Source organism: Cyanistes caeruleus, chromosome 20, assembly GCF_971803275.1.
Source record: "Cyanistes caeruleus chromosome 20, bCyaCae1.hap1.1, whole genome shotgun sequence".
NCBI classification, from domain to species: Eukaryota; Metazoa; Chordata; class Aves; order Passeriformes; family Paridae; genus Cyanistes; species Cyanistes caeruleus.
The window spans coordinates 5,406,157-5,420,471 of NC_141720.1; the positions used below are offsets into that span (position 1 = coordinate 5,406,157).

At 40.1% G+C, this 14,315-nt stretch overlaps 1 protein-coding gene across 50 annotated transcripts in view; it reads right to left on the reverse strand.

The window, feature by feature from the left end:
* The window catches only part of FNBP1 (formin binding protein 1), a 93,350-nt gene that overhangs the window by 51,540 nt on the left and 27,495 nt on the right, over nt 1–14,315 (reverse strand). For 26 of the 50 annotated variants that reach the window (XM_086858147.1, XM_086858146.1, XM_086858116.1 and 23 more), the window contains exons 2-5: nt 12,214–12,329; nt 7,529–7,585; nt 5,397–5,441; nt 4,901–5,048 (exon numbers count right to left, since the gene is read on the reverse strand). In XM_086858147.1, coding sequence (XP_086714273.1) covers nt 4,901–5,048; nt 5,397–5,441; nt 7,529–7,585; nt 12,214–12,329 — 366 coding nt within the window. The remainder of the gene's footprint in view (nt 1–4,900; nt 5,049–5,396; nt 5,442–7,528; nt 7,586–12,213; nt 12,330–14,315) is intronic. The other 24 variants (XM_086858126.1, XM_086858139.1, XM_086858132.1 and 21 more) reach the window with 1 other exon arrangement.

Consider the following 14,315-nt stretch of genomic DNA (forward strand, 5'->3'; position numbering starts at 1 on the left):
AAATAATAATTTGCATTCTTAATTTTTTTTTAAAATAATTATCACTTAACATTCTACTGGTACAATTTAACTTAAAATACAGATGAAATACTTTGCAAGAAAGAGGATATATATTTAGAGTAGGACTGTTGTGCAGTGTATTTATCAAGCACAACATAATCTCCCATAAATAACTTCATATTTAGATTAAAACTAAGACCTTCACTCCATTCATAGGGCAGTGAGCTGGAAGTGGGTTAATCACAAAACAAGAGCTGGGGAAAGCTTGGTTTACATTGCATCAGTTTGAAGTTTGGCAGATCACTTCCTTTCACTGTCACTCTTTTCCTTCTCCTACCCCTCACTTGGCCATTGGTTTATCACTTCTGGAAGGCAGCAGTGTCTGTCTGTGCCCCTGGAGCACAGCTGTGCTCCAAACACACACAGACCTTGAGGCACATCCAAAATGCAACATGGAAAAATCCATTGTGCTCCTGACAGGGCCGTGTGCTGCCATCCTGCCTCAAGCCTGCTCCACACCAGGAGAAATCCTCTGGAAAACCACAGGACTATTTGCAGAACAGTGCACTATTCAGAATGAGTGAATGTGACAGAATTCCTCCAATTATTTACTTTTCATCAACACCTGAGAGCTAACAAGAAACAGAAAGTCCTCTGACAGGCACCCCCAGGATGAATGCACACAAGGAGGGTGCACATGCTCCACCATAAAGAACCAGACCTGTTTTGCCCCCATGGTACCCATAAGGATTCATTCATTCCCTGTTCCCCATCTATCCCTGCACAAAATGGAATGTATTGACACCAGGTAAATTCTCTCCCAACCACAGAATCCCAGTGCTGCACCAGTTCAGTCTGTAGCAAAGCCCTCGGCTTCTACTTGACTTTCATGCTCAATTGTATGGAGCCAGTCCAGCCCCAAGGGGAGGTGGAGGTAGAGGTGAGAGCAGCAGCTGTAATAAGAGGGATAGTTCACGACTCCCAAACACATTTTTAGCACAGCTTCTGCCAGAGCAGGCCATGAGTCAGATCTAGTTTGTGACCAGAGATCTAAATCAGAATGGCCCCAGGAAATAATTCTTGAATTTCTATCCAAATTACAAAATTGAAGGGTTTCCTCAGCCAGAGCTGGATCTATAAATCAAGCTATGCCCTGTGAAACATTAAGGAAAAAAATAAGCCAACAAACAGAAATTTTCCATGGTTGGCTCAGGACATTTCCAACTTTGAAGTGTATTACATGTCAGTGCTTGTGAAGTAAAGTCCAAACATTCCTCTTGATGTGACAGGACCACCACCTTTCCTTTTGTCAAAGATGGACAAGATTAAGACCCCAATTTTGTAATACTGCAGGTCCTCTAGCTCAAACTTGACACCTTCGAGGGCTACCCCCAAAGTAAGGCTTTGATGACACTGGGTGACATGAAGCATGACTGCAGAAGCAAATTCTTGTCCTGAACCACTCAGAGAAGATTCCCACCTCATTTGTGTACTTGGTGACATCTTCCCACAGCAAAGGGGAATCCAGTCACAGGCATCTAACCTCAATAACCTCAAGAGGAATATGGATGGGGCATGCCCTTCACACTACACAGAACTGAAATTTGAGCTTTTAAGCAGCTAACAAGGACCCTGAGGATGAGAATTTCTTCTGGGAGACCATGGACACAGTAAGATCAAGAGAATACAAGAAGTTCAAGTGAGGAACTGCACTATAAAGAGTTTCACTTCACTGGGCAGCTGGGAAGAACTGAAAACACAAGGAGTTCTCTCTCTCACTGCATGAAAAACAAGCAGGGCGTGTACCTGACTTCAGTGACTAAGGGCAAAACAGCTCATTTGGTACAGTGACAACATTGAGAGTAATCCTATGGAAGAGGAATGTGCAATATGATAAAGTCATTGATTCACCTTTGTTGCTAAAAGTATTCAAGTTTCACACAAGGAGCTGTTGCCTGATTTTTTGTAACCACTTTTTGTCAAACTACCACATGGTCAAAAGCCATCATGCAACAAAGCACAGGATCTGATAAAATGTAAAGGTAATGCAGAAATCTCCCAAGCTCTGAATCAGACCAGAGGACAAAGGAGGTACCTGTCTTTTGAACAATAGCTCCAAACCACTGACCTTGCACATCATCCCACTTGTCCAACCTGCACACTTGTCCTGCCTGGTTTTGATTAGTTGCTTCTTTCCTTATTTTCACCAATAGAAACTATCTTTTATAGAGAAAACATGACATAGGCAGCCATCAAGCACACCTTTCAGGGAGCCAAACAAACCCAACATATATACAATTTGCATGTCAAATGAATTTCATCCAGCATAAAACCAATGCAAGGCATGATACAGTATCAGTTCTACACCACTTACAGGCCAGGGGCTTGCACTTATCAAGGAAAACCCAAGAAGTGATTTGCTACTGTGTGACCCTGATCATCTGCTGGTGTAATTCCACTTGAATCAATAGAGCTAAATGAGCATGAAAACAGAGCAGGCACCAGCTCCCACATGTTTAAAGATCACCAGCCACACTCACTGCCCACAACTCCCGCATACACTCTTGTGCATCAGAGGTTGTATTTAGAGAAGTGTTTTAGAATATGGATTTAGAGATATTTGAAAAAATTCTTCCCTGTGGAGGTGTTGAGGCCCTGACTCAGGTTGCCCAGAGATGCTGGAGCTGCCCCATCCCTGGAAGTGCCCAGGGCCAGGTTGGCCAGGGCTTTGTGCAGGCTGGTCAAGTTATCCCTGCCCATGGCAGGGGAACAATGAGATGAGATCTAAGGTCCCTTCCGACCCCATTCTGATTTGCCTGACCACTTTCTGCTGGACTTGAGTTTATCTTTCACACATTTATAGTTATGATACCTCTGTGTATCATTTCCATCTTCCAGGTGGGAAAGTACAACCAAAAGAGCAAAGGTGCTTATCTACCACAGCCATGCTGAAATCATTAGAAATTTGTGCCATTTTACAGGTATTTGGACACTTGAATGACTTAATTCAAGACTCAGTGGACAAGAATGCGGGTCTCCCAGCTCCTACACACAGACCCAGCCCCAGGAGTGGCTCATCCAAATGATTCTTTGGATCTGAAGCACAGCAGTTGATGTCGAACAAGCAGCAGGAACGAGAACTCTAGCAACAAAATTTCTGGAAATACCAAGTCATTCATTAATTGATATAATAAAAGGTTTTGCCTAAGCTGCAGCTCTGTGATATTTACAAAACAACCACCCTCCCCTCTTGCAGATCTCAGCAGGATCAATGCTTTTACAGGATGAAGTGAGGCTAGGTATGAAAAATGCCTGAGGGCGGGAACAGTTTCCTTTTCAACACTGTTTTCTCATAAATGAGAAATCTACAGGAACCAGACATGGATTCCTAATTCATATAAGCTTCTATTTATGTTGCAAGAACAAAACAAATGTGACTGACAACTGTTTTCTGTTAAAGGCCAGTAATTATCAGCAACAGCAGGATGCTTTTTGTTTTCTTTTTGCTGTTCTCATGTTCTTATCACTAGATCAATATTAAACTAATTTTTCTGTCATTCACCCATTACTTCTATGAGCCATATTTACTAGAAAATTTACAAACAAAACAAAAAATCTATAGTTACTGCTCAAATTCTTTACAAGAAATATTGCAAGCCCTCTTCCATGGTACTTAAAATGTCTAATAGATATTCCAATCAATTTATATGCCCACGTAATTGAAAAAAAATGGTAAAAACATTAGAGCTGACAGAAGAATGCCACACTAGAATGTTGTTTTTTCTTTTTTTCTCCTTTTTGCCCAGATCCACACTAGATTCAAGGTCCCACAGGGGCTGAGAAAATATTCTCATCACAGCTATATGTAAAACATCCTTTATGCTGCCCCTGAAAGATTACACACCATTCTGCAGAGTCAAGGTATGTCTATGTATTCTTTTCCTCTGTTGACAGAATTATCATTCTAATGCTATACTTAGGAAAAGGTGGTGATTTCCAGAGCTCTGATCCCAGACAGCACCTCAACACATGCTTAGTGTTTAGTGGGACTATATATAAATGTATGAGTTCTGCAGGAGTATTTTTGCACTTTCCAAAATAGACCAACAGTTTGGAAATGAAATGTAATGCCATGATGTTCCCTTTGCACTTTGCTTAGTCATTTTATGCTCTGTGAGTATTTGTAGTGCTTAGAATCCATCTTCTATGCTCACACATACAGGAGATAAAAGGATTCAAGGCGAAGAAGGAAATCACATCTTAACTAACCATTTTTCAGAGCTGGTGATGTGCAAATTAATCAGTTTTGAACATTCACTGTAGCAGGCACATAGGTCCCTAAAGTACCAGCTGAAACAGAGCACTAACATAAAGCTATTAATTCTATCAGTCTTGAAGGACAACAGGTTGAAAACCACATTCCCCACCTTCACCAAACAAGAAAAACCCCCCTATTTCTTATTAGAATAACTTTTTTTTACATAGTCCCATTCACCAGATCTGGCTGTAAAGGATAAAAATATGAATCAAAATCCAAATAATTCTCTCAATCAACCTCAGCACTGCAGTTCCTCTGTTTATTTCAAGCTACACACAGCACTGCTGGACTCTTCCTTAAGCAAGCTTTTGGCTAACAGAGCCTTAAGCACAGATGGATCCCTGACCTTATTTAGCAGGGATTCTCCTGCAGGCATTGCTGTCTGATTTTATAACGTTTGATTCAAACGGTTCAGCGACTTGGCCAGGCCACATAACCCACTTCTTTAATGCTTGGTTCATTAGCACAGCTCATCTTTATTAACTACAAATAAATCTCACTTAACATTGAACTCCACTACCACTAATTAGCTGTCTTAGATAGCAATTCATTGTGAATAATAAATAAAAAAGGATTGATTACCGATTTCCTCTCCTGTTTCAGCTCCTGCACGTAGCGTGTTAACTCTCCAGTGATCAGAGAGGTCATGTTCTCTGAAATGACCTCGTGCTGTCCAGCATAGTCATTCATTTCATTTAAAGTGGCTAGGAAGGCTCTAGTTGATGTGTACCTGCAAAGGACAGAAGTGCATTTTGCTTTAGTCCCTTTCTTTTCAGAGACACTGCAAAGGGAGGTGGGATCCTGCTTAAGCACTCAGCATTGCTATGAATTAGCACAGATTCACTGGAAGGAATTTCTCCAAAGGAAGCCTATCCCACACACTGACAGTTCTCTGATAAAACTATCTCAATTCAGACAGTTTGACACTGGCTCTTAAAATATCACCACTTTAGAGTGCCAGGTTCTTTATCAGCACAGCTCTGGGGCTTCAGTTCTCTAATCTCTATTCACCAAACATTTCTAGTTACACTCTCTCAAGTCCTACAGTTCAGTGCACAGGGTCATCAGTATGTCCTACCTGGCAAAATCCTGTCTAAGCAAGCAAAATTTTGGCCAGCAAAGCCTAGAAAAGAAAGTTTTTCATAGTGTAAATTTGATTTAAATCAGATATAGTTTATAAAGTTTTCAAATAAGTAGCGAGTTTACCAACCAAGTGTTCATTGTCTACCCATATTTTTTAGTATCTTCCATCATAAGGTTTATTTTTCATACCAGATAATCTGCTATACAGCATTCCATGTATTATTGAAAAGAAGAAACATCTGTACACACAAATTTTGAAACAGCAGATTATGTCACTGGTATATTCAGCCCAGTGCCAACAGAGCTTCATTTAAATAGCCCAGCTGGCTGTGCTGGGCAGCTGGAAGCCAGCAGCAAGACACTACAACATACTAGAAAAACTATTATTGTTGTTATTATTACTCTAAAAGAGTAGTGGCCTGCACGGATAACATTACCTAAAACTGAAAAATCAAAGCAAAGATTGAGATATTTAGAGGAGTGATAAAAGTAGAGATGAAAAAGGCATCAGATGAAATTAAAAACAAGAGAAACTAAAAAAGGGACTAAAAATATAATCCAATACAAACAGAAACATCTACAGTCAAGATGCGAAATGAGAGAAATCCCAGTTGCAAAAAAATCCTAAATATAAAAGGCATAGAACTAGAGACTGACAATGAGCTTGAAAAAGCTGATTTTTAGCCAGGTTGTCTCCAAGCAGCATCTGAGGCACCCAAAGGTCATATGACAAATCCCCAGACATTGTTTTGAGACATGAAATAACTACACTGAGGTGAACACTGTATTAATAAAGGGCAAAGGATACGCAGGATTTTCTGTGCCACATCACATAGAATCATTTAACTCTGATAGCCTTTTTTCAGCAATGAAGGATGTGTCAAAATTCATTGTGATAAACTCAAAATACCCATTTATGGTAGAGCTATCCAAAGGCAGATTTATTCCTAATCCTGGGCACTGACCAAAACAGCCACTGTACTGGTAACATAATCTTCCTTGTGTAAATACCAGTATCTCAGGAAACAATAGCATAAATAACTGATTCCCAAACAATGTTACTAAAAATAAATTAAAAAGCAAGCAAAAAGGCTGTTATCTCTGTTACACAAGCCACTGGAGTAGCTGTATAGAGCAGCTGGGGGGGCTGACCCAAAAATCTGTATTAATATAATCATCCAGCTGGACCCATATCCAAGCTCTTTTGAAACATGTCAAATTTTAAAGTCAATGGTTTGAGGCTGCTGCTGGGCTCTCCAGAGGCTGAGCAGCCTCCTGAAACACCAGGCTGAGGGTCAGCCCCTGCCATGCCTTCCTTCAGAGCTGCATTACAAAACACAGACATTGAGAAACTCCAGGGTCACAGTGCTCTAAGGGTAAAAGTTCTAGCTTTAGAGTCTGCTGGGAAGCACATCTTCTAGAAAGTTCTCCTTCTTAAAGAATATCTTTATTCATCCCAAAGGCAGGAGTGTTCTTAGGGACCTGTGGTGTCTCAGAGAAGGAGCTGAGCTCTCTGCTGCTGCCTGCAAGCAGAACATCAACCCCCTGCCATGGGGACACAGGAGTGAGCAGGTGAATCAAAAGCAGACAGGTGAGGCTGTGCCACATCCTTCAAGAGCAGCAAGCCTGGGGATACTGGGAGTACAAACCTCATCCTCCACTCTGCTCTGCAGGAGCCACTGCAGTGTTAGAACATAACCCCTTTTGTAAGTTACTAATCTGTGTTGTCAGCCTGTTTGAGTAATTTAATACTTACACAGAGTGCTTGGGTTTCATGCTAAAATTAACAACTGTCTGCTCCTGCTGAAAGCAGATATGAATTTGGTCATTCACTTCAAAGAGCCAGAATCAGTCTGGCTTGAAGGTTTTAAGGCACATTAAAAAAACTAATGAAACAAAAACCCCAACACAGGCATCCAGAAACTGCAACATAAGGGAACTGAGAAGTTACAGGCCAAATCCACTCCTTAGAATCCACCACATAAGTCTGTTTCTGCATCTGTGACGTCTGTATTCTTACACTTGACTTTAAAATCTTGGGTTTACAAAGTAAATTCTAGGTGATGACCCAAACTTTTCCATTCCTCCATCAGGTCATGCTCACCCAGAAGGGGATCATGAACATACCTGTATTCTTCCTCCTCCTTGGAGTTCTTCTTGGGTTGGTATTTCTTTGAAAGATTCCTAAAATTAAAAATACAGAAATATAAAATTTTAAAATATCCCTTGAAGCTTACTGATGATCTTTAGATGCACACACATTATGTGAGGCTGGAGTTTTTGTCTGCAGTGAGCAGACACTTTCCTGAAGCAATCAGGCTCTAAAACAGGCTGCACAGTGCTCCAGTCTGTAACTACAACAAAGTAGCAGATTCTGAACCCAAGAGGTTGCTGAATTAAGGTCATGAAGTCAATACACCAGGGCTGTGGCTCTGCTGATGCACAGAACTCCTTCACCTGATCTAGAGGAGAGATTCTTTTAGAGTAGGAGTCATCCCAGGAAAGGGAGATCTGAAGCAGCAGATGACACCCTTAGCCAGGCAGGTTTGCCTGACTTTAGCAGGATGATTAGAAGGCAAAAAAACCTTCATAAAGCTGTGGGAAGCTGCCCTGAGATAGCAAAAAGGAGATAATTTTGTGATTATCAACTAATGCTGGGGGAAGTGTGACATTTGATTATCCTAATTAGCACAGATGATTGCATCTCATTATCCCCCAGCCAACTACTGTTTTAATTTTAAAACACCAATATGCCCTTGGAGTGATTGTATCTCAAATAAGAAACCTGAACATTGCTGTGAGCACATCTGACAGTAATTGTATGGTTTTCATTGCCTCACAAGCTTCTCATCAGCAGCAAATCCAGGGATTTGTGGAGGTGTGCTGCCCACCTGCCCCTCAGTGCACCTTTGTGGTATCAGCATGAGGATGCACAGGGCACTGCAGCACAGTACACCCTTTAACCAGAGCACACCATACAGCTGACCAATCTCACAGAGCTATTTTGAGGCATTTCCAGCACTCCTCTGTCCTAAACTGAGCCCTATTACTCTGTTCCCTCTGGCAGCCTCTCACCCTATTGTGAAAGGGAAGCCATTTGGTTCAGTTTTACAAGGTTGTTTCAGCGATGAAGAACAGCACACAAGGAGTATTGATGGAATTGTAGTCCGAAGGAGGACTCAGTTTTATCAACTTATCCATGCCAAACCCTTTGGAGAAGTCCCAGAATACATCAAGTTGTAAAGAAACTGCTTTTTCAGAGGTGTAACCCATTCCCTGCTGATGCTGATTTTACTGCTGACTTGGAGACAGCAGGGCCCCCCATCTCACATTTCTTATTCCTTTTGTTCTCCTTGAGGAATTAAGGAGCATCTGCCCCAAAAGAGGAGTAGCCAGAATGCTGGCAAATTTGCACAGACAAACATGTGTTCCTCAAAATTTAAGTATCTTGACTGGAAGGGATCCAAATGAGTATCTCCCTCTCAGTCTGTGCCTTCTCTCCAAGAATATGCTCTGAAAAAATGAACTTCTCTAGTTCTGCAGCTTCCACCAAACACCAGCATGGGAAGAACTCTGCAAACTGTTCTGCATGATGGAAATAAATCTTGCAGCACCCTTTGTATGCCATGGGAATGCCTCCTTTCGTGCACCAGCTGGAAGGGAAAAGGAAAAACCACAAGAAAACAAGCACAGAAGGCTACAGTAATAAGGCATTTTCACACAGTCAAAACTCCATCTCCCTTCACTGTCACTCTGCCCAATTAATTCTGACACACACAGCAACTGGCTTCCTGTGAATCTTTAAAGGTGCAGAAATGCTACAGAGCTGAGGCAAAAAAAAAATCCCCAAAAAACTCCACAATCTGCTTTCACAGACAAAAACCACTTACCAAGGATTAGCATCTGGGTTAAACACTTCATTATCTTCTATGCAATTTACACAACACACAAACTGAGTCTATATGTTGAAGTACTCTATTTTTTTTTTTTTCCTTTTCTAAAATCAGATGATGGGGTTCAACCAGGTTCACACAAAAACCCCCACAGGTGATAATGAACCCAGAATTATTGCTGGAGTTCATCATGCCCTGGTGCAGTGTCACACCAGCACTGCCCAGGCTCAGGAAGCAGTGACAGTGGCACCTTCAGTGCTAACAGTGATTGGAGAGAGAGCTGACACATAATAAAGACCAGCAGTAAAACACCAGCTCTAGAAAGATTCTGTGCCACCCTGAGCACTCGCCCCTATGAGTGTTTCTATTTGCCTTTCACTCTGCTTCATTTTTTCTGCCTTTCCAGCTTATTTCTCTGCTCCCTTATTTCAACCTGGGTGACAAATGCGAGAGAAAGAGATGTCAGACATCAGGGGTTCTGGTTCTCAGATTATCCTGACACCTGAAGCATTTCTTCCAACAGATTTTCCTCGAGGCTATCTATCCATCATCACATTAGGCAAGGGTTTTGACACCCTTTGTGATGCTCTGAGTGCATGTGTTGCAAGGGAAGAGACAAGGACACACCACCTCAGCACTGGGAGCACAGCATCCAACACATCAGTGTTCCATGGAAGTTAAAATACTTAAAATAAGCATTCTACCATCATTTCTACATCCCTTCCCTCCCAGCCTACCTTAATGATGCAATAAATATAACATAAAACAATTAAGAATATAACCATATCAGATCTGAAATGGGCTCTCAAACCACCAGGCTAATTGTAAATGGCATGTAAGTCTAACCTAAAATATTAAATATATATTTGAAGAATCATAAAGAGGAAAAAAATAAACATTTTTAAACAGAAGAAAATTTAACTTCAATAGATGACCAGGCTGAGATGTAGGTAGTCAGAGAGGAGAAAGAGCTAGTTAGGGACAGAAGGAAATAAATTTCAGCAGCTTTACTTACACTATAAACAAAATAGAGTTACATCCACAGGAGTACCTTGAGTTAGCCTGCCCCTTTGTAATAGAATTTTCTGCATGTTATGACATGCAGTGATGTGATGCAGCCCTTTTACATCAAATGGATCTGGTACAAAAAAGGTTTGCACCAGGCTTAAGGACACTTATTTAATAAAAGCAGATGCATGATTTATTTTTCTTTTTTTAATGTCTAGCACTGTTTTACCTCAGCACTTGACAAGTCTACATTTTTGGTTTCTTTCTTTTATACTTCTAAGGTGCCTGCAAGCAGCCCTGTGTTTAAGAGCTCCTTGGGGACAGACGTATTTGTCCCCAAACCATAAAAAATACAGAGGTAAGAAACAAACTGACCATATTTTTTTTGTGAAGTCTAGGACAGAATAAGAAATAAAGCTCAGGAATTCACAGTTTTTACACGGTCACAGGTAAAACAGTCTTTCACTTTTGTTTACATGTTCTTTGTGTATTTATTTTAATAACTAAGCTCTTTATACCTGGAATTTGTCATCCTGAATACTCCAGTGAGTCTAGTGTAGGATTGTGCCTAAGACAGGCCAGCTCACCCAGATACTCTGCTGGGCTTTCCCAGTCCAGTCACATTCTCTTTGTTCCAGCTCATTTTGCCTCTGTAATTCAATCTCTGCTCCTCTCCATAGGATGTGAGCAATTTGTTCCTGCACGAGTCATTTTCTATTTCCTGCTTGTCTGTAGTAGAAACCCTGGGGAACCCTCCTGGCATTCCCCTGGGACAGCACACAATCATCAAGGTGGGGATTTATCTACTATCAGCTCCTCAATAATCACAGGCCACTGTGCATCTCAAATCCACTCAAACACAAGCAAATTCTGGGTGATTTTTTTTTAATAGACACTGTGTTAGATACACAGATCAACTGAAACCTCAGTTCCCATCTCTTTAAAATCTGAGAAGATGGAAGGCGTTCCCAAGATTTATTATCACCATCCAAATAAAAGGTGAGTTCACTGGAGCAGTTCACTGCTCTCCTCTTCCCATTTAACTCCAGCCCTTCCAGTTTAGCACTGGTCACTGGTGGCTGCCAATAATGTTGTTCCACAGGCAGAAGCAGGACAGACCCCCCATGTGCTTCACTCCCTTCTAACCTCCATCACTTCTCAGTTTTTTCTGCCTTACTGGGAAATGCAAGGTGATATCTACTCCTGTGGGAGGGTTCTTAGCACTTTTTCCCTTCTGACCTCAAGGAAGATTTGTTTTCTGTAGCTGGTTCGCACACACTCATCTCTGTGTACAATCAAACCAGGCATGGACATGTAGAAAGTACCCAGCAGGAATTATTTGAGATTAATTCACAAAGATCTCTGCTCTGATCCAGAGACACCTCAAAAGATTACAAAACTGTAATTCAAATCTCAGGCTGTAACCTTCTTAACTACATAGGAAAAATTACCAAGGGCTGGGGCTGACTTTCTGACCTGCAGTTCCTCCCCTTGGCCATTTCAGAAGGGCCTGTCTTAGGAAAAGAAAACCTAAACATCGCCTAACAAATGATCATTATTCTGTTGAATTCCTAAACCCTTCAGCATTTTTGCACAGCAGCCCCAATCTCATGGAAAACATTACAGTGCTGTCCTCAAAGCCTGAGCCATTAATCATGCATAAACTGTGAGTAAGCCTTAGTGTGCTGCTGAGCCACTTCAACAACCTCTCTTTTTGCAAAACATATGATTACTAGCAGATATAATACAACAGGATCTTAAATTAACTTTTACTTTCCAATCTCTAAATTAAAGATACTTTCTAAAAGCCATTATTATAAACAAAATCACCACTGACACAGCAAATTTAGGGTTGATTACAGGCTCTGAGGAGATGCAACTCAAAGTCCAGAATTTTACATATCGACTTACCTAAGCTGCTTTGCATAGCTGAGTTCAATCTCTGTTCTTTCTTTTACAAACTTGATGTACTTTTCCAGAACATCAATACCCCACTGCGTGTGTTTTTCTAAGTTGTCAAACTGGTCCTGCAATGAATCAAATAAAAAAAAAAAAAAAAAAAAAAAAAGAAGAAAATAATAGTTTAGTCTCAAATAGTTTAGTCTTCAAAAGAATTGAACACAGAGACAACTAAAATTGATTTACAAAGGGAGTATCACCATACAGAAAATATTGTTAATATTTTCCATTACCAGTTAGATGCTTTTATAGTGAGACAGGTTTTTAATCAACAGAAATCTGTATTTTAACATGAGCCCAATTCAATAACATTCTTTATTATTAATTTCTGAATCAGTTTCATTCCATAAATACTGGCAATTCTATTAAATACCATCTTCTAATATAAAAACATACTTAAACGTAGGATAAGAAATAGATACTCATGATATTTTGTTTTACTCTGAAGAACTAAAGGAAGTTCCATGAATTTGGACTCCTAATTAATAATTCTGATTTTCATATGAAAATTGTAGATTTAAAGCCCAGCTTTGTCAGTGCTATGAATTTAAAATGTTATTTAGAACAGTTAATCTTTTTACAGAGCAGACTTCAATTCCTCTGTAGCCTTTTTCATTCTGAAACAGATGACACGATGCCTCCCAAAATGACATAAGCTATGTTTTCTGAAAGATTTCTTGTCCACCTCCATTTATATACAGATATTACTTTGTTCTTCAAATATTGTTGCCCTCAAAAACAATCACAGATGTTTTCAATAAAATCAAGAACATTCCACAAGTCATTTTGGGATTTGCAAATGCCAAGAGAAATTAAGCAATTCTAAATCCAAATTAATTATCCAAGCCAGTTTATTACTATCTGCAGATTTCAATTATAATCACCTTATTATTTAAAATTTGATTACTTCAACAACACTCAAATTCCACAATCATTCCACATAGCTCTGCAGAAGTTACTGCTTCTACAATACTCAAAATATAATTTTTAAAGTGTAAAATATTGAATACTTTATCTGACAGACATACAATATAAAATAAGCAAGGTCTTTAATATCAGCCTAAGTTTTTTGGCATCAGGTTCCATTAGGGTTTACAAGGAAAATAGAGAGTAAGTTTGTACAATCTACAAATTAGATTGACCATGTTTAATAAAAAACAACACACAGCACTAGGTTTAGGTAGAATGATGAGCTGCCACTACCCAAGATTCTGACACAAGTGATGGTTCTCTACAAAATATTTGGCCCTGTGACTCATTTTGCAGAGCTATCACTGAGTTACAAAATCCAGACAGGCCCATTCCCTTTAGACATAGAGCAGAAAAAGAACTTAAAGCTACAACAAAGCCTGGTTTGTGAATATGTTGTTTTTATCAAATACCATTTTCTGCTCTGTAGCACATCTGGCTGTGACAGTGAGTGACACTGGTGGCAGGAGGGACTCTGCAGCATTGCACACAGTCATGTACACAGGAGCTAACAAAGAAAATAAACCTGCTAATAAAACTGCTTAACTGTAATTTGAAGGGGAGAAATAAGAACCAATTTGCAAAACACCATCAAGAAGCAAGTTAACCACAGGTGAGACAGGTGGAATAGGACCCATGGGGTTTGGGCATTGCGTGTTTGCTCTGGTTTAACATCAGGTATTATTTCAAAGCGAGTCAGCCAAACCAGACTAGGTTTCAACTTAGGTTATGTCAGTTTGTGTCAATTAAGAAGGCACTGGGGGCAGAAGAGCAAAAAGGTAATAGTATAAAGTTACAAAAATAGTTAAGAACTGCTAAGTGCTCCAGGACTAAGTGCTCCAGAAACTACGAGAACGTGTTTAAGGGCAACTGAAGTAAAAAAATTCAAACTACACAGAATAAAAGCCTGACTTCCAGCAATATAAATCACCCTTGAACCAGTGTAGCATCAGTCACTCAGAAAGAGGATGTGTGTATTTTTCAGAAAGGGAATACACAGACTAAAAACGTGTTTGTGTATATACAAATTTCTATTTCAGACAGTTTCACAGCTGAGAAGGCAAAATCAGGGGTAACAATGGGTC